Source organism: Dendrobates tinctorius, unplaced genomic scaffold (genome assembly GCF_039654945.1).
Source record: "Dendrobates tinctorius isolate UK_male_01 unplaced genomic scaffold, ASM3965494v1 ptg000062l, whole genome shotgun sequence".
Classification (NCBI taxonomy): Eukaryota; Metazoa; Chordata; class Amphibia; order Anura; family Dendrobatidae; genus Dendrobates; species Dendrobates tinctorius.
Genome location: NW_027361730.1, coordinates 3,556,555 through 3,576,631, shown reverse-complemented (window position 1 = coordinate 3,576,631; position 20,077 = coordinate 3,556,555). Strand labels below are relative to the sequence as shown.

Sequence of the window (20,077 nt, the reverse complement as noted above, 5' to 3'; positions counted from 1 at the left end):
TTTGGACAGAAAAAGGCCAACCCTATTTGTTAAAAGACTGTTTGGAGAGCTGGAGTTGACTAGATTTAGTTGGTTAACCAAAAGGACAATTTATTTAAAGGGGATGTCCACTACTTGGACAACCCCTTTTCACTCCTCATGTTTGGCCCCGTTTAAATAAAAACACCTATACTCACTTTCGGTGCTCGCGCCATTTCAGTGGTGTCAGCAGTTGCAGTCCTGGGGCTCATGTGAGCTTGTTATATCATGTGAGCCCTGTGCCCAATCAGCGCCAGATTCACTATCCTTGCCTTCGGATAAATCAAACATCAAGAGGAAGTCAAAGAGCAGCCGCAGCCCTGACTTCCTGTTGATGTTCAATACGTTTGACGGGGGAGATAATGACATTGGCGCTGATTGGTCGCAGGGCTCACATGACATAACAACCTCACATGAGCCCTGGGTATGTGAGTGCCAACACTGCTGGAATGGCGCCGCACTGGAGGTGAGTATAGGTGTCTTTATTTTAATGGGGCCAAAGATGAGGAATGAGAAGTGGTTGTCTTAGTAGTGGAAAACCCTTTAATAATTGCACAAGCAAGAAAGTAGTAGAAAACAGAGATAAAGTCACTACATAGAGTGCTGACTGGTTTATATGGCAACTCTTAAAGATTTTTTTTCTACTCTGTCTATGAATCTTCCCAAAATGTATCTGTGTCTGAAACAGTTAACATCTTGTGCTAACTGGACCATATCTTATCCACTCCTTCCACCTGTAGGCTGCATTGATGGAACAGTAACACGCAAACATGAAGAGGAATGGAGACCACATGGAGAGCCGTGTCATAATTGTCGTTGTGTGGTACAAAACTAAAATACTTCTGTAATCTCTTAGAACAGCTAAACAATCTGCCCCCGGTTATTCCTGTTCACATGAATATTTCTGCTTCCTGCCTTTTGTTCTGGCTTTATTCATTTCATGGCATATTATTCTCTCTCTTAATGACGTTCAACCATAATACCTGTTTCTTAAAGCAGTGATAATTTTTAACTGATTTTCTCTCCAACTAACGGTTCATATGCTCTTAATGTAGGAGGGTAAAGTACAGTGTAAGAAGCGTCACTGTGCCTCTCTATGCAGAAACCCAGCTCCAGCAAGGCCAGGAACCTGCTGTCCTGTGTGTGATGGTATGTCGCTGACCAGACCGTAGTGGCTCTTCAGGGTCAAAGTCTTTCGATTAAATACAATAGAGTTATGAAAATGACCTTTGGGTGGCGTAGTTCCCATATCTCAGTGCGGTTATTTACATTGTTCTCTTTGAATTATTTTGTGCAGTTAGAAATATTTCTGTTGGTATCACACAATAGACTAAACCACATTAAATGCATGTTCTGGAACAAAATCTAAATGTATCCAACTGATTTTCAGTATATTTGTCTTTTCAAGTCCTAATTATAACATTTTTCGCCACCAAAACTTATTTTATTTGTGAACCCCAGAATAATGATTGCATGATACTGAATACAATTGCAGATCTAACTATATAATGAAATCTTTGAAATCTCTCAAATGTTATGCATTTTGATAATAAAAATTTAACTTTATTTTTAATTTTATTAATAACAACATTAAGCTTTACTCCTTTTGAACTGAAAGGATTAATTTAAAGGATTTTGTCCTTGGAACCAAAAACCCCTAAGAAAGTGGCTTTTTTTAGTCAAATAATTTTGTAACTTAATTCAGTAGTGTTAGGATTGGCGGAACGCACCAAATAAGAAATTATAATAAGGTGCGTTCGCAACCTGGGGTCCACCGTGCGGTGATGGAGAAACGGCAGCTAGCACAATGGCGGGGCAAGGCTGCGAGAAAACACTTAAAGCACATGGAGTTAAATGTCACTCAGTGTGCACAGAGCGCAAAGTAACAAGCTCTGTTACACCACAGAGCGGTTCTATGAAATAAAGCAAAAAGGGCTATACCCTGTTAGACTAAACAGGTGTATAGAAAAATGCTAATTGGGGTCCCTATAACTTAACCCCACAAGGAAGACTAAGCTGGTGGTTGACCCTGCTCTGACACATGGTGTGCTTTAGCATGCGCGCCTGAGGACGCCCGGTGCAGATGCTAAGTTCAAGCAGGAGTTCCCACCCTACACTGCCTGTCTAGACCAACACTAGCAGTGCAATAGCGGCACACGTGCACACAGGATGGTAAAATAGGCATCAACACACAAGATAGTAACGCACAGGTGTGCGCTCCAGAGGACCTTTTATACACACAGCTCAAATCCATACAGACAGGACCTTGCCTGTGGACCAATCTGAAGCTGCCACATCATCAGAGCACCTGACGTTTGTGCTATTAGACTCAGGAGGCAACCTCCTCTCCATAACCAGGAAGAGGTCATTTATGTAAAGTGATAAAAGATGATTTATCAACAAGGCATCTGATATGAGACATACGAGGATCACTCTCCTCAGTAGTCTATAACGTGTATGCTTATATTAATAATTTAGATGGATCAAATGTGCTGACAGATTCCGCTTAAATTCTAAATCGTAGCTTATCTTTTGTTTTCTCAGGTTGTTCATATAATGGTCGAAACTACCAGAATGGGCAAACAGTAAGAAGCTCTGACCCTTGTACACGTTGTGTCTGTGAGGTGCGACTTACTATTTTTCTGGAGTACATACACTTGAGAATCCAATTTGACTTGTTTATTCATTACACTCATTATTTTATTGTCCTTGTTATGCATCAGTTATCATCTATATCTGTTGTTTTACAGAATGGAAATGTTCAGTGTAGTGCAATGCCTTGTAACCCTACGTTGTGCAGAAACCCTGTCCGAAAACCAGGAGAATGCTGCCCGAGGTACTCTCTTTTACACCTACATAAGGAAGGTGCTAATTGAAATAGGCACCTGTTGTATTATGGTTTTGTTATTTAGATGACTACTATTTTCTGTGTTTTTTTCATATTTGTACAGTATGTTGTAGAAACAAAGCTGACTATGGTGCCCAAAAATGGATACTACTTTACTCAGTTTATTATAATAATAATTACTCTGTCGCCTAATTGGGGGACACAGAACCGTGGGTGTTATGCTGCTGTCCACTAGGAGGCGACACTATGCATAATCTGAAAAAGATTAACTTTGGCTCCTCCTCTGCAGTATACACCCCTGGACGGCGTCAGCCTTCTCCAGTTTTTGCTTAGTGTCGCAAGGAGGCACACCTTTTTTTCTTCCGTTTTTTCCTTCTTTCGTCCGGAAATACAGATGAAGAAAAGTGGGTCTCCAGCGAGACTCCCGGCATGGCTCCCTCCTCGGTCCCCTATCAGGGGTACCCGGTTGAGGTCGAGGTGGCTATTCCCCATGTCGCTCCCTCCCCAGTCCCTCGGGTCCTGGTTCGAGGTCGAGACCCCCCTCCTTCCCCAACCCCTTTAAGGGGTCTGGGTTGAGGTTGAGGCGAGGATGAAGACCCCCTGACGGTGACAGACGCACCCTCCCTAATCCCCCACAGGGGGCATTAGGTTGAGACGCCTCAGGTAGGGTCGGAGATCAGGCAGCATTCCGCAGCTTCCAGGGACCCCAGGCCGGCTGAGGGATCCTGTTGGGGCCGGGGGAGGGTGCGGACTGGATGGCACAGCAGAGACAGGGTTTTTCTGCATCCCTGTCTCTGCAACAGCAGCGGCTCCATAGCGCTTCAGGGGCCCCCCATATAGAAACCGCTACCCCTGCTGCCCCCACCGCTATCCAGTCGACCATTCTGGGGGGTAAGGTACAAATCCGCCCCCCCCCCGGACTACCGCGCCGCTCTGGAGCCCTCCTGGGCATCAGGCCTCTAATTTAGACCGCGGCTTCGGCCTAGCCGAAGCTGCCGCCTTTTCCCCGCCCCCCGGCCCGCCCCCCGGATGACCAAAATGACACACTGGAGTGTCATAGAAGGGGCGGATTGAGGCAGAAAGGGGGCGTTTTTACACAGTCCAGCGCGCCCTTTTCAGCTCTCCGCCCCCTCCTCCCGCTCCTCAGAGTCCCGGTGGCCATTTTTTCTGGATGAGATCCAGGAGAGGAGCATCACAGCGGTCTCCGGGGGGCACAGAACTGGGATCTGTCGGCGCTGGACCTAGGGGCACACCAGTGGGGTAAGCTCACAGCTGGGTTCTCATACTCAGCTGTGAATCTATACTTCCTATAAGGCTCTCTGTGGGTTCCCTCTGCGTAGCCACCCCTGTACGATCCCTTATAGCCAGCCTCTGTGCACTATGCCGGGCTCAAGGAAGAGAACCAGGCAGGAATGTTTCTATGCATTCTGCACAGCCTGCAAAGCCACGCTCCCTAGTGGCAGCACGTATCCGCACTGCCGGGACTGCATCCAGAACTCTGGGTCAGAACCCCAGGGAGTCCCTACTGACGCTTCAGTGTCACAGGCCACGCCGGAATGGGCAACTCAGATGTCTCAGTCTATGTCACAGTCCATAGACAACCTAACTGCCACATTGCTGCAAGCTCTGCAGAGTCGGGCCCCGGCTATGGACGGTACACAGAAAACGGACAGCTTGTCTCAGGAACATGCTGCTTCCGACTCTCACAGACGTAAGCGGACCCACAGGTCTCGATCATCTGAGTCGCACTATAGCACAAGGTCGTCCCCCTCCAGGGAGAGACAGCGTCATTCCAGGTCTCCTGGGCAGTCCCCTGCCACAGACAGACAGTGCAATTTACCACAGGGATCCCCCACCACAGAAGACCCCCGCCCCAGGTCGCCCTCCAGGGATCTCCTTAGCGAGGCACAGGATTCGGAGGGCATCTGTGACTCCGACTCAGATAACGAAACGGTCAGGTCCGTGGTACCTTCTCCCCCTAGCAATACAGCGCTAGTTGAGGACATAATTTCTGCCATTCATCGGGTGCTAAAAATTCCAGAGTCGGCCCCGGAAGTCCCAGAACATAGGATTTGCTTCGAAAGTGTTCAGAAACCACCTAAGGTCTTCCCTAATCACGATGAGTATGAGAAAATACTTACCAAACAGTTTGCGCAGCCTGACAAAAAATTTGCTAATCGCAAATATTTGGAAGCGAAGTACCCCTTCCCACAGAAAGACACCAAACAATGGACAGATCCACCTGAAGTGGACCCTCCGGTTTCTAGGCTAGCAGCGCAGACTTTACTCTCTCTGCCGGATAGCTCAACCCTCAGGGACGCAGAAAACCGGCAAGTAGAACGCATGGCTCGTTCTATTTTCGAAGCGGCAGGCGCCTCTCTGGGCCCTGCGTTTGCTTCAGTTTGGGCAGCCAAGGCCATCCTGGCTTGGGCCAAAAAACTACAGGAGGGTCTTCAGGTTTCAAATCCTGAGCTCTCGGACCAAGCGGTCCAGATAGCAGTGGTAGCAGACTACATGATTCATGCAGCCCTGGATTCCGCCAGAGGTGTAGCGGGAATAGCATCAAACGCCATCACGATCCGACGCATCCTCTGGCTGCGAGAATGGAAAGCGGATGCGGCCTCAAAGAAGTCCCTCACGCGACTTCCGTATTTTACTGGGAGACTTTTCGGCGAAAAGTTGGACACCATGATTGCCAATGCCACTGGGGGTATGAGTACCTCTCTCCCTCAACTAAAACCGAAACGCACGTTTAAACGAAGAAACCAGACGCGATTCCGATCCTTTCGGAATTCCTCGGGCTGATCTGTTTCGCGCCCAGTGCAAAACCGTAACCGTTCTCCACGCAGGGACAACCCACGGACGCAGCAGCGACCGGACAGGGCTTGGCAGTCGAAAGCAGGCCAAGCAAAACCCAAGGGAGGAAAACCTCAGAACTTCGCTTCATCATGACTCGCGACCTCCGGAAGACACCCCACCAGTAGGCGGCCGACTTTTACTCTTTCAGCAAGTCTGGCTACCTATTACAGAAGACAGGTGGGTCAGGGAAATAGTGTCTTCCGGATACAAGATAGAGTTCACTTCCGTTCCACCGAACCGGTTCTTCCTTTCTATTCCTCCAACACCACCAGAAAAGGCTCGTGCTTTCCACCAAGCGGTTTCCTCTCTCCTTCAATCAGGAGTTGTGGTGCCGGTTCCTGCGAACGAGAGATTCCGAGGATTCTACTCAAATTTGTTCGTAGTCCCCAAGAAAGGAGGCGGCGTCCGACCCATTCTGGACCTAAAACAGCTCAACAATTACGTACGGACCGTCATTTCCGCATGGAGTCCCTCCGGTCCATCATTGCATCCATGGACCAGGGAGAATACCTCGCCTCCATAGACATACAGGATGCGTACCTCCACATACCAATTGCTCCCGCCCACCAAAGGTTTCTCAGGTTCGTGGTCAACCAAAATCACTACCAGTTTGTCGCCCTTCCGTTCGGGCTTGCCACGGCTCCAAGAACGTTCACCAAAGTCATGGCGGCCACCATGGACGTCCTGCACTCAAGAGGCATTCTAGTCGTCCCGTACCTGGACGACCTCCTCATCAAGTCTCCCACTTTCAAGGACTGCGAGGTCAGTGTCTCAATCACACTAGACACTCTGAGTCGCCTGGGATGACTAGTCAACCTACAGAAATCGTCGACTGTCCCAACTCGGACTCTAACATTCCTGGGAATGGTATTCGACACCGCCAGGGGCCTGGTACTCCTTCCCAAGGACAAGACACTGGCCATCCGTCTGGGTGTTCGCACACTCCTTCGCAGTCCTCCTCGATCTCTCCGGTTTGCCATGAGAGTCCTAGGGCGGATGGCAGCAGCAATAGAGGCAGTGCCATTTGCCCAGTTTCACCTCAGGGTCCTTCAACTAGCCATACTCAGGTCTTGGGACAGGAACCCCTTCTCCCTCGACAGGGAGTTCAGGTTGACGTCATCAACCAGGAGGTCCCTGCATTGGTGGCTCAAACCAACCTCGCTTACACGAGGGAAGCCATTCCTCTCAGGACAATAGAAGATCCTGACTACCGATGCAAGCCTGACAGGCTGGGGGGCGGTGCACCTACATCACAGGGCACAGGGCAAGTGGTCACCGAGGGAAGTGACATTACCCATCAATGTTCTGGAAATCAGGGCCATCCTCTTGGCACTGAGAACTTTTCATCACTTGCTTGCAGCCTCGCACATACGGATACAGTCGGACAATGCCACGGCTGTGGCATACGTGAACCACCAAGGCGGGACCCGCAGTGCCCAGGCGATGAGAGAAGTGGCTCATATCCTCCGCTGGGTGGAAGACACGAGGTCGGTACTTTCTGCGGTACACATTCCAGGTGTAGAAAACTGGGAAGCCGACTTCCTCAGCAGGCAAGGAATGGACTCGGGGGAGTGGTCTCTCCATCCCGAGATTTTTTACCAGATCTGTCAATGCTGGGGAACCCCGGAGGTGGACCTAATGGCATCCCATCTCAATACCAAGGTCCCCAATTTCATGGCCAGGACACACGACCCGCGGTCGCTCGGAGCGGATGCCCTGGTCAAGGACTGGTCCCAGTTCCGACTCCTGTACATTTTTCCACCCCTCCCCCTAATCGCCAGGGTCGTGAGGAAGATCAAGCAAGAGGGCGTTCCGACCATCCTCATCGCGCCAGACTGGCCCAGACGTACATGGTACGCCGACATCGTCCAACTTACAGCAGACGCCCCCTGGCGTCTACCCGACCGTCACGACCTTCTGTCTCAAGGTCCGTTCTTCCACCAGAATTCAGGGGCTCTCAATTTGACGGCATGGCCCTTGAAACCTGGATTCTAACCCAGGCAGGTTTTTCACCGGCAGTCATTGCAACTATGATCAGGGCAAGGAAGCCTGCCTCCGCCAAGCTCTATTATCGCACCTGGAGAGCTTTCTTTTCTTGGTGCGAATCTCATGGACAAGTCCCACTCCCTTATTCCCTCCCGAAGGTACTAGGTTTTCTTCAATCGGGCCTAGATGCCAAGCTATCCTTAAGTTCGCTTAAGAGTCAGGTGTCGGCGCTTTCAGTCCTTTTTCAAAAGCGCATTGCTATTAAACCGCAAGTAAGGACTTTCATCCAGGGAGTTTCCCGATTGGTTCCTCCCTTACAAACGTCTGCTGGATACGTGGGACCTCAATCTGGTCCTGACAGCATTGCAAGCTTCACCCTTCGAACCTCTTAGAGGAGTTCCACTCTCCATTCTGTCTCAGAAAGTGGTTTTTCTAGTGGCGATCACCTCGTTACGCAGAGTGTCGGAATTGTCAGCACTTTCCTGCAGACGGCCTTTCCTAGCCTTTCACCAAGACAAGGTGGTTCTCCGCACGGTACCATCCTTCCTTCCGAAGGTTGTGTCCAACTTTCACCTCAATGAGGAGATTTCACTGCCTTCCCTTTGCCCGGTTCCGGTTCATAGAGTGGAGAAGGCTCTGCATACGCTTGACCTCGTCAGAGCATTACGGATTTACGTGTCCAGGACTGCACCTTTCCGGAAATCTGATTCCCTCTTCATTCTTCCGGAAGGTAGTCGCAAGGGGTTGCCGGCTTCCAAGGCTACCCTTGCCAGGTGGATCAAGTCCACCATACATGAGGCCTACCGACTTAACAGTTCCCCTCTTCCGGCCGGTATCACGGCACACTCTACACGGGCAGTAGGGGCCTCCTGGGCCATTCGGCATCAGGCTTCGGCACAACAAGTGTGTAAGGCGGCCACTTGGACTAGCCTACACACGTTTACGAAACACTACAGTGTTCATACCCAGTCCTCAGCGGATGCGAGCCTAGGTAGACTGGTTCTGCAGGCGGCAGTACCCCAAGTCTAGGGAACTGTCAACACAATATTCGTCCACTGCTTCCCACCCAGGGACTGCTTTGGGACGTCCCACGGTTCTGTGTCCCCCAATTAGGCGACAGAGTAAAGGAGATTTTTGTGTACTCACCGTAAAATCTCTTTCTCTTAGCCTTTAATTGGGGGACACAGCTCCCACCCTGTTGCCCTTACGGGCTGTTGTTTACTGTTGAGTTCTCATATTGTTCTTTGAGCTCGTACATAGTAGCCTTCTTACAGGCATGGTTATGTTATTTGGTTACGTTCCTCCTTATGCTTTGGCACAAAACTGGAGAAGGCTGACGCCGTCCAGGGGTGTATACTGCAGAGGAGGAGCCAAAGTTAATCTTTTTCAGATTATGCATAATGTCGCCTCCTAGTGGACAGCAGCATAACACCCACGGTTCTGTGTCCCCCAATTAAAGGCTAAGAGAAAGAGATTTTACGGTGAGTACACAAAAATCTCCTTTTCTCAGTAGAAATCCCTATTTTGGCTTATTATTACCATTTCATTTTTCTGAATGGTGCTGTTTCTGCAGCATGTGCTTGGATTTCTGCAAGCTACGTTCAGATGAGTGAACGGTCACAGAAAGTTCTGCAACAAATTTGTCATCTGTGAATATACTCGTAAATTCTGCCAAACCAACCATTGCTGTCTCTGATTAGGTGTGAGGGATGCGAGTTTGATTCCCGTTCATATGCAGAAGGAGACATTTTTACAGCTTCTCATGACCCCTGCCTCAGCTGTACTTGCTCTGTGAGTATGGCATATTCTTTTTCAACATTCATAAATTACTAGAATGATTTTTACAATATGATTTCTGTTAACAATAAACTACTGATTGCTGTATGATTTTTTTTAAGGCAGGAGAGGTGTCCTGTGACCATCTAGATAGACGGTGCCCTAATCAACAATGCAGTCACCCTGGCAAAGTTGTTGGAAAATGTTGTCCAAGTTGTGAAGGTAAAATAAAAGCTGTTAGAGCAGGAGGACAAATGTAAGGTCAAAAAAATTAGATGGAAATGAACATCAATATTATTTGAGTTCAAAAAAATTTCATGTATAAACTGACTGTGAGGGTAATAGTTGTAGAGGTTGGTAATGTATGAATTTATGCAGTAAAAAACACAGGGTGTTATGTTCATTTTACAGTGTGTGACTTTGAGCGAAGAATATATTCTGATGGACAATCATTCCAACCCCCGGGACATGGACCCTGTCTCCAATGCACCTGTACAGTGAGTATAGCTGTAATGCTTTAGTATCCAAAATAACGTACATTGTAGCTTCTAGTATCCAGGAGGAGAACTGCATGACCTGTTATTTCTCTTATCTATAAAGTCTGATACAAATTAGTGAGGAATTCATCATTCCTCTAATCCAATTTCTTTTGCTTAAAAAAGCTATTTTTGGAACAATGGGTATGTGAGCAAAAATGCTGACATTTTTTTGCCAACCCCATTACTTTTTCTCAAAAATAAGTAGACTTTAACCAAAGGGGTATGATAAACTGCCACACAGCAAATTTACTATGATGCATTCTAGAGAATTGGCATACATTGTAACTGAAATTTATGTCAATACATATCAAGCATTGACTTCATTTTCTAAGGTATGTACAGACTACAGATGTATAGAATGTAATAACAGGTGTGTGCATCCTAATACATTTAGCTAACTTAGTCCAGAAGGATTTTCGTTCAAGACTGACATATGAAACACCAATCTTGATAAATCACCCCCATTGTTCCTATACCTAAATCTATATGCAAGTGGTAGAAGTAAAAAGCATTTTCAATAACTGCTTCAAAGACCATTAACTTCTAATCATATACTGTATCATCTATACTCTACTGATTAATTATGTATTTTACAGTGTTTGCTTAAATTCAGGTTAATCTGTAGCAGTCATACAGTATATCTAAAAAGGGTGAAACTCTTGAATGCGTACCTTGCTTTGTTTTAATAGAATTTCATCACAAAAAGCAAAAGTGTTAAATAGGTTTTGTACATTCTAAGCCGCGTTTGTAAAAGTGTGCAGAAGTGCACATAAAAGTCATAAAAAATAAATCCCTGAATCACGTAAATGTTCTATCTGTGGTTTTCTTGGATATATCACATACCTATTATAGTGAATCTGTCAGCAGTATTTCAGTCTCCAAACTGAGAAATCAATGTTTGAATTGATATGCAAATGAGTCTGAAAACTATTTTTGTATCTATCACTCCAGCTCTGTTTCCTGCCCAACACTGCCTGCTTAACTGACAGGCACTATGCTGTTTGGGGTCAAGCAAATAAGCTGAAGGAGAATGCATTTGGTGAGGAATAGAGCTGGAGTGATAGAAACGTCATATCTTTGGCATGATTAGCATATTAATTCAAAAATTCATTTCTCAAGAACCTAAGAATGGACTGGCCATATAAAGGTATTGCTGATTTTGTCCGCGAAAGAGCTATATACACATATACAGACTTATGGGGTCAGGGTTAACATCCTGCGGACAGACTCCCTTAAAAATTTATGGTGCTATTCACATGTCCATGTTTTCTTTGTGGATTGTATGTTCCCAAAAATATCATGGAGAAATTTCCATTGTTGATGAGTCATGGTCATGGATCAAAATTATCCATACAAGTCTATGGGTCTATGGAAATAATGGACAGCATGCAAACTGCATACATGTGCTATTCGTGTGCTGTTCATGATTAATGTTGTAATGGGCGAGAAAAACTTTGTGGTTTTTTTTTTTTTTCATTTGAGAAAATCACTAACCAAACACTGATTGTAAAAACTGACAGACTGACCTAACACTGATGAAAATGGAATAAAAAACACGAATGAAAAACAGTCCTTCTTTTTACGTATGAAAGAAATCATAGATGCCATACTTTTCTTATATGTCCAAGTTAGTGTAATGCAGGTGGTCGGATGCAAAGAAACACAAAGCGAGATAATCCATGGGCTATATATTTTCTCAGATAAAGCGGGAAATTGCAATAGTTATGACAAGCGTTAACAAGATACAACAGGGGTATCACAGGTAAATTATACTATACAGAGCCTAGAGTAAGTCTAAAAGTTCTCTTTAAACGTTCAGGGAAGCTTCTTGAGGATTATGCTTATGTTCCTCTAACAGGGGTAAATACTCGATCCTGTGGGTGCTACTGTGCAGACTGATCCTGTAGCAATGGTCCCAGCGGGGGCCTCTGATCCTTCCTAAAATGTCGCAAGTCCTCCTGACAAAGTTTAACAACACACGTTAGGCCTCCTTCACTTCAATTGACCCCCCGCCCTGTCTGTTGCCTGTGTCCAGACCAACCTCTGTACTGTACGTCGGTGCTGGAAGTGACGGCCTGGCTCATTTGTGTCTCACGTTCACCACTGCAAGTGTCCTCTTCCAGGCAGAGTCTCCTCATGGATCTTCAGTGCTTGATCGAAGTCGGGTGTCTTCCAGGTCTGAGGGAAAGAGAGTAGGCTCGTGACCGGCATCATCTGGACTTTGGGTCTTGACTGATACAGGTCTGGGATTCAGGTCTTGTCTGGCATAACCTGGACTCTGGGTCTTGACTGGCGCAAATCGGGTCTTTGTGTCTTGACCAGCGCGGTCTGAACTCCGGGTCTCTCTTCGTGATGCTGGGGTCCAGTTTTTAACTAGACAATAGCCTGCTGTCACCGACTTCTCAATCAGGCTTGACACATCGACTGCAGCGTATTATCCTGAGCACATCTGGACCGCTTTCTCCTTTGGAGCCAAAACCTGCTCTGGTTTGGTGCTCAGACTCTTTATATTGAGGAACGCTAGGTGTTAGAGCCAAACTTGCACCCCCTCTCCTCCGCAGCTCTACCTCTTACGCATGGTCCCGTCATCTTCCTTGCACCAAAGATAAACAGCACGGGTTTTTCTGGGATATTGTCACTTCCTTTTACTTAGCAATACGCCAATGACATTGAATTCAAAGACATTGAAAATGACATTGAATTCAAAGTCATTGAAAGGACATGTTATAACTACTGTTTATGTCACCATTGAGAGCCACTGTTATGTTCCCAGTCAGTGCAAAAATAAAAACCACTGCAGCACTGAAAGTAAGGAGAGGCTCTACATAAAAGCTGTAGACTTCATGTATGAAGAAGCTACAATAACACTACCAAAATTACACATATCTATGCTGTCTATAATGCATACCTCCTATTGTAATAAATACAGTGGTTTTGAAGTGGGTATTGAATTTAGATTTTCTGGTCACCAATGCATGTAAGATGAGAAAGCTATTGCCCCTTGGTACAAAGATCAAACTGAGTCCGTAATCATCTGTTTAACTTCTCAATATGATGAAAAATATGATGGCATGAAATATCCAGAGATTGCTCTTATTTTCTGGATGAAGATACCAAATGCAATATGTGTTCAATTAGTAGTTAGTTCATTAATGAAGTGCTCCTTGCTCAACTACATTTGCTTATCCAGTGAGGGGTTATGCATCAAAAGTACGTACCCCATGATCTCTCTGATTGGCATGCTGTTCTTTAGTAGGCAGTGTCGGCAACTATTTATTGGTGTGTTGTCCCAGTACAGGGGACATTAGAGGTAAAATGACCAAAGTTTCTACAGTATTAATATCTCCTCTAGTAGGCCTTCTGACTGACACAGCTTTCATGTCACAGAAAGGAAATGTCCGTTGTGTAGAAGAGACCTGTCCACCAATATCCTGCCCCAATCCAGTAAGAGAACCAAATAAGTGCTGTCCAATCTGCAAAGGTAAGCAACGGAGAAATCACTGGATTTTAAATCTTTAACATCTACTTTCTTCACTTTTTTACATGGAATTTGATTAATGTGACTACATCCCTACCTTTTTCAGTCTGTGTCCAGGATGGAGTGGAGTTCGTAGAGGGTGTAGAATGGGAGCCTGACAGTGATCCATGTAGCACTTGTGCTTGTTTGAATGGTGACACTGTGTGTGGGGTTAGCCAGTGTCCCCCACTATCCTGTCATCACCCAACCCACAATGAAGGTAAATAGCTCATATATAAGACCACACCACAGTAGACAAATAAATATGGAGGCATAGCTATATTTAAAGGGAATCTGTCACCCCTTTTTTGAGATATCATATAATATCATCATTCAATTGTGTGTCACATAAGGATTCTCTTAGTACTTTTGCTTCCCCCTGACCCTGCACCTTTCATGCATAAATACCTTTTTTATATCGGTTCAGATGTATGAAGGTGCGCTGAGCGCGCCGAAATGCAACATGCTGCGTTCGGCGCACACGGGCGCACCTTCAAAAGTGCGCAGCGCACGCCAAAATCCTACTAGCGTATGGCCAGTGCACGATCTGCGCACCCTATGCTAAAGATAGGGTGCGCAGATCGCAAGCGTCCATGTGCGATCGTAGGCGGCGATGACCGGATGGGGCGGGCAGGGAGCCGGCAGGGGGCGGGGCTTAGCGGCGCCGTGCGCTGCGTGGAATAAACGCTAGTGTGAAACTAGCCTTAGAGTTGTAGGGCATATACCCCAATAGTTTATTCATTGTTACGATTTTGGTGGGATCATTGCAAGCTGCTTATGATGATCCTTCCATGGCTTTTAGTGTAAATATATTTGTAAGTAATAGAACAAGTCTATAAGCTACTATCTTACTGTACATTCATTAATAAGAAGCATCCAGTATGCATGCTTTAAAGCTCCACTTCAAGGTTTTTTCTATTTCAGTACTGGAGTGGTGCCACTAATCTAAGATCCCTGTTTCAAATATTATACTTACCAGCCATCATTTTCAGCTCTTCCCTGCTCCACTCCAGTCTCATGCTGCCATCTTGTGACCATAACTTCTGACTGACCGGAAGTCAGAGGTAACGGTCACAATCTCTCAGTATAAACCTATAAGAACCTTATTCTCGCCTCGTTATGTCAATTCTTTCTGCGGATTTGAAACAGCAGCAAATCCGCGCGGAAAATTCTGCACCATCTGCACTGTGGTTTTCATTTTCCATTGATTTTAATGTACACCGCAGCAAAAACTGCTGCGGATCCGCAGCAGAATCCACAGCATGTGCACACACCCTTAATGTACTTTCTTTCACACTAGGTGAGTGCTGTCCAGTGTGTGATACATGTACTTACAACCAGAGACTATACAGTAATGGACAGGACTTCACAGACCCAGACAACCCATGCCAGAGTTGCCACTGTCAGGTGAGAAAGTTGATGATTCATTTTCTTTGTTTTGGAATATATGCCACCTTGTGGGGGATAAATGTGTCTGAGAAACTGGGATATAAACCCTACAGATTCATTGCTTACACTTTGATTTGTGTTCAGGATGGTACTGTTCAGTGTACTCCTCTTGTTTGCCCCTTGGTGTTATGTGCCAGACCAGAAACAAAGCCAGGCCACTGCTGTGCCACGTGCCCAGGTGAGAGTCAGTGTGACATATATAAGAAAGCATGCCTTTTATGTATTTCATTTTTTGTATTTGATACATTTTTTGATAACCATTTTTATTTGGTGGCTGGTGCTTCTCAGATTGCAGATATCTTGATAATATTTTCCTGGATGGAGAACAGTTTTCCAACCCAGACAATCAGTGCCAAGAATGTGGGTGCCATAATGGGCATGTGACCTGTGCTGACCGAGGATGTCCAGGGCCTCTGTGTTCATACCCATTGCCAGGGTCCTGCTGTAACAATAATTGCAATGGTGAGCTTAGTTGCTAGATATGTTCTGATTTACATGAACCTGAGTGAAATAGAATATATTTAAGCACCTTTCTGTAAATAACTTGCAGCAAAGACATTTTTAACACTGTGGGTGTGAAGAAGGGCAGACACATTATCTGCATGGGTCTTCAAACCAGGATAGGGTTTTACCAACCTATCTAGAGTCGAAATGTTACATCATGCTGCGGGCGTCAATAAAGGCTTATAGAGAATTTCTCATCGAGAATGTGACGGTCATCTCTCCTCCATTATGAAGAAGGCCACGTTATTATTCTGGACCATAGTGATAGAAATAAAAATGTTACGAGGAATTCAGGAAAGGAACCAATAATAACTGGTGGTTTCCTGGTTTATAAATATGGAGGAAATTTCCTTATTAAAGAAACATGGTATTTCAGTGAAAAAGAAAGGAAATGAGTGAGAAAATCATAGTAGATGCATAAATACACGGAGATGGCATTTCTTGGGTGTTATTGTGACTTTGTGCCAATCTTTCACAGGTTGTAACTATGCTGGAAAGGAATATCCTAATGGTGCAGACTTTCCGCATCCTACAGACAAGTGTAGACAGTGTCACTGCATTGTAAGTATTGGTCTTTTTAGTATCCTTCCACCTTCCCTCTGCTTCAGCGTTGTTCCACTATTGCCTTTTTATTTATCTTTAACTCCTTAACACCCAACGACGTGCAGTGTCTGTCATAGGGTGCTTCCCCTTGTTTGGTGCGGGCTCCGGCGATGAGCCCGCACCTTTTCCTTCACATGACAGCTGATCTTATCAATCAAAATGTGCCTGATTCCGCTTTTCCACCGTGCTTGTATTTAAATCCTTTTTTCATTTGTGTATATACCTGCAGAATGGTAATGTGCAGTGCCTTACAAAACGATGCCCACCTGTTGTCTGCACCGACCCATTCCCAGTCCAAGGAGAGTGCTGTCCACAGTGTCCAGGTAAGGAAGGATATAGAATTAGGTCAAAAGCAGCACAGCTATAAAGATATGGTCATGCATTCACTAGTGAAATGATATTACTCTTATATGAATATTATACTTCATACATATTAACAAATCTAAATCCTAAAAGACAACAGTTTGCCTCTTTATGTTTGAAAAATTTATTACAATCAAAAAAGTTGATAAAAATTATTAGGGAATTTGAATAGTTAGTATTTTGAACATTTTAAAATCATGTTTTTGGTTTTTTGTCTTCACAGTCCCACCAGCTGACTGCCCTTACTCTGGAGTCACTTACAGACACACGCAGCGATTCTATGATCCATCTGATAAATGTCGTGACTGTATGTGTAACAATGGCACAATTACCTGTCAGCGCAAGCCCTGTGCCCCTATAGCTTGCACTCACCCGCTTAAAGGAGACTGTTGCCGATCATGTGATGGTATTTCTTATCTAGACAATGAGAATTTTTATTTTCTGTGTGCAAAAATATGATTAAAGAGAGCCTGCCAAGCAATTCAGTGCACCTTCCCAATTATAGCTCATTCAGATGTTCGTGCAAATCCTTCCAAGATCACAGATCTCCCAACTTGAGCATGACAAATCATAGAAATACATGGAGATGTCACACTCGGATCGGGAGACCTGCGGCCAATCATTACTCAGACTGATTTGCATGGACGTCTTAGTGAGGCCTTAGTTTTCCATCAATCTCAATTCATCTCTTCTGTGATTGACATCTCTGGTTTTAAAGCAATAGGTGAAATATAAAATATAACCTTTAATCAGTCAATTAAAAGTACTAATCATGTGTCACCCTGTGAAAATAAAAAACAGCATGCAGTTGCTTATCAAGCATATAGGCCTTCACTTGAAAAAAGAGAAAAAGGCCAAACCTGAATAAGAGAATATAGATGGTCACCCAGAAATTTCTTATAAAGGTGAACAAAAACATCTAAAGGGTACAGCAATTGAGATCACTTAACTCATAAATGCCATAACCCATTTGCATATATATATATATATATATATATATATATATATATAAAAAAAAAAATTCATGCAATTTTGCCAAATTTCCCAGGACAGCATAGGGAGTGGAAGGTTTCCTCTCATCATTAGCACTATGGCACTTTACAAGTTTAGTCCCCGGAAGATTGTACTTGGATGAAACGCGTCGGGGCATCGCCTCAGGGAAAGTGCAGGGCATGTGTTGTTAGGGTCAGCTGTGGACTGCTCTTGTTAGGGCAGGAGTCTGGGGTTTAGCCGATATCAGGTGTTAGGAATGTGACAGGGTATTGTCTTCCCTCATTGTATCCTCCAGTTGGATTGAACAGAGGATCTTCCCGGACTCCTGACTCACTTGTCTATTTGGTGAGACTGTTCCTTTTTATTATTATTCTCACCTGACTGTCAATTTTTGGTCCTTAGTGACCTTTTTGGCAAAACTGCATGAATTTTTTATATATATATATATATATATATGCAAATGGGTTATGGCATTTATGAGTAAAGTGATCTCAATTGCTGTACCCTTTAGATGTTTTTGTTCACCTTTATAAGAAATTTCTGGGTGACCATCTATATTCTCTTATTCAGGTTTGGCCTTTTTCTCTTTTTTAAGTGAAGGCCTATATGCTTGATAAGCAGCTGCATGCTGTTTTTTATTTTCACAGGGTGACACATGATTAGTACTTTTAATTGACTGATTAAAGGTTATATTTTATATTTCACCTATTGCTTTATATTTCAGTTTATTTTTGGTGAGATTTATGTCAGTTTGTAATGGAAACTGTCTAGTGCTTTATCTATATATCTCTGGTTTTACAGAAGTCACAGAAAGGCATAGATAGATGGAAAATAAGTAGGTGGTGTAGTGGGGCGGTATTGTCACAGTGCAATAATGAGGCTGTGACCCAGTGAAGTTCAATGCAAATGTCTTTATTGTCCAAAACTCACAAATAAAGAAGCAAACGTTATCCTCCGGATTGCAGCCGGGGCGTGAAAACAGTCCGTATCCGAGAACTGCACTACTGTGTCATGCTGAGGGGGCACCAGGTGTGTGCTTCCCTTGGCTCTGTATTGACTTCACACACAAGGCGGGTGTTGCAGAGCCTCCTGCTCTGCAGCTTGCAAACCAACGGTGACACACCCAAACTTTTGCTGCAGGGCTTTGATTGGGATCTGTGGCCATGGGCCACGTGTAAGACCTGGCAGGAGGGAGTGAATCACCCCACTACCATCCTGTAGTTTGTAAGGGGGTGAAGCACTGAAGGAGCTGAGGGGGAGTTGCCTTCCTAGCTCCGTGCCCGGAACCATCGAGCAGGGCATTAGGTTCCCCGGGGGATGCTTTAGTGGACTGTGCGAGCACCAAGAACAGGAAGAGGGCAGGACCGAGAGCGGGAGAATTGGGCGCGCTTTCAGCAGAGCAGCGCAGGGACAGGAGCAGAGAGGATGCTGACAGAGGAGAGGACAGGAGACAGGCGCAGCGACTTAACACTGAGGGACCGCAGACACAGGCAGTGAGCACTGAGTACGAGAAGCCTGTCACTGCACCGCCTGGAGTCCTGGTCGCTCCCCTCCTGTTAGAGACTTTGTCACACCGACAGACTGCGCGCCTTAAGACGCTCCCCTGCAGTGAGACCCTGCTTTATCCTGAGACGCTTCCCTGTGACCGAGGAACATACTGTAACGTGACAACGACCTGCCAAGAGAGACTATCCCAGGCAGAGCCCCTGACCCTGGTGAGGGAACACCGCTGCCGCAACAGAGGGAAGAACCTTGCATACAGGGGGATACCGCTATCCGCATACCCCTTGCGCTCTCACGTTAACCCCCCATACGCCAGTTGGACTATACCTAGGACCCCAGAGACAGACGACATCAAGCACCCCTGGTGCCTGGGTGCCTACGTGGGAGAAAACTGATCACTACAAGCAAGATCTCCAGGAACTGATGTTTCATCCCCATAAGAGAATAACTGTCTGTTGTTTTGCACTTCTGTTATTTTTTCAGTCTCTGATATCACCTGTTACAGCATTTTCTCTGTTATATTATATGTTCACCAGATATTCTCCCTGTAAATAAACCTCCCCTTTTACTGTTGGTCTGCCTGCTCCGTGGTGACATATATTCCTCCTGCACGTTATTACAAGTTTACTCCATAAAATAAAAGCCCATGCCAGGTTTTCTTAAATCTGCCTTGGTCAAATAGCTTGACCAAGTCCACACTTACTTTCATTCTGCACTGCACCCACAGCTATGCCTGTGACTGCAATGCAATCCAGCAGCCTCAATACGCTTCTATGCGCATCCTGGGGGATACATACTGTCCCTTGCATAGAATTCCCCTCACTGCTTCACAGTGGGAAGAAGCACTATCATGCTCAGTCATGCAAAAGATAAACCACACTTATGTGCTAGGTTTGAACCATCATTTTGTGTTGACAGATCTCTTGAAAAGTTTAGTTAATATTGGCCCCGCATACAGTGCCTTGCAAAAGTATTCAGCTCCCTGGAACTTTAAACAACACTTTTTATGGATATTTTTGAGAAATGGCTTTCTTCTTGCCACTCTTCCATAAAGGCCAGATTTGTGCAGTGTACGACTGATAGTTGTCCTATGGACAGACTGTCCCACCTCAGCTGTAG

General features: G+C 45.4%; 1 protein-coding gene across 1 annotated transcript in view; it reads left to right on the top strand.

The window, feature by feature from the left end:
• KCP (kielin cysteine rich BMP regulator) overlaps nucleotides 1-20,077 on the top strand; it is a 265,538-nt gene that overhangs the window by 196,878 nt on the left and 48,583 nt on the right. Inside the window, exons 16-30 of the mRNA XM_073579223.1 lie at nucleotides 759-841; nucleotides 1,074-1,167; nucleotides 2,563-2,642; nucleotides 2,769-2,854; nucleotides 9,412-9,502; nucleotides 9,610-9,709; nucleotides 9,899-9,984; nucleotides 13,414-13,507; nucleotides 13,611-13,763; nucleotides 14,844-14,950; nucleotides 15,077-15,170; nucleotides 15,281-15,454; nucleotides 15,975-16,057; nucleotides 16,329-16,422; nucleotides 16,686-16,868. Coding sequence (XP_073435324.1) covers nucleotides 759-841; nucleotides 1,074-1,167; nucleotides 2,563-2,642; nucleotides 2,769-2,854; nucleotides 9,412-9,502; nucleotides 9,610-9,709; nucleotides 9,899-9,984; nucleotides 13,414-13,507; nucleotides 13,611-13,763; nucleotides 14,844-14,950; nucleotides 15,077-15,170; nucleotides 15,281-15,454; nucleotides 15,975-16,057; nucleotides 16,329-16,422; nucleotides 16,686-16,868 — 1,602 coding nt within the window. The remainder of the gene's footprint in view (nucleotides 1-758; nucleotides 842-1,073; nucleotides 1,168-2,562; nucleotides 2,643-2,768; nucleotides 2,855-9,411; nucleotides 9,503-9,609; nucleotides 9,710-9,898; nucleotides 9,985-13,413; nucleotides 13,508-13,610; nucleotides 13,764-14,843; nucleotides 14,951-15,076; nucleotides 15,171-15,280; nucleotides 15,455-15,974; nucleotides 16,058-16,328; nucleotides 16,423-16,685; nucleotides 16,869-20,077) is intronic.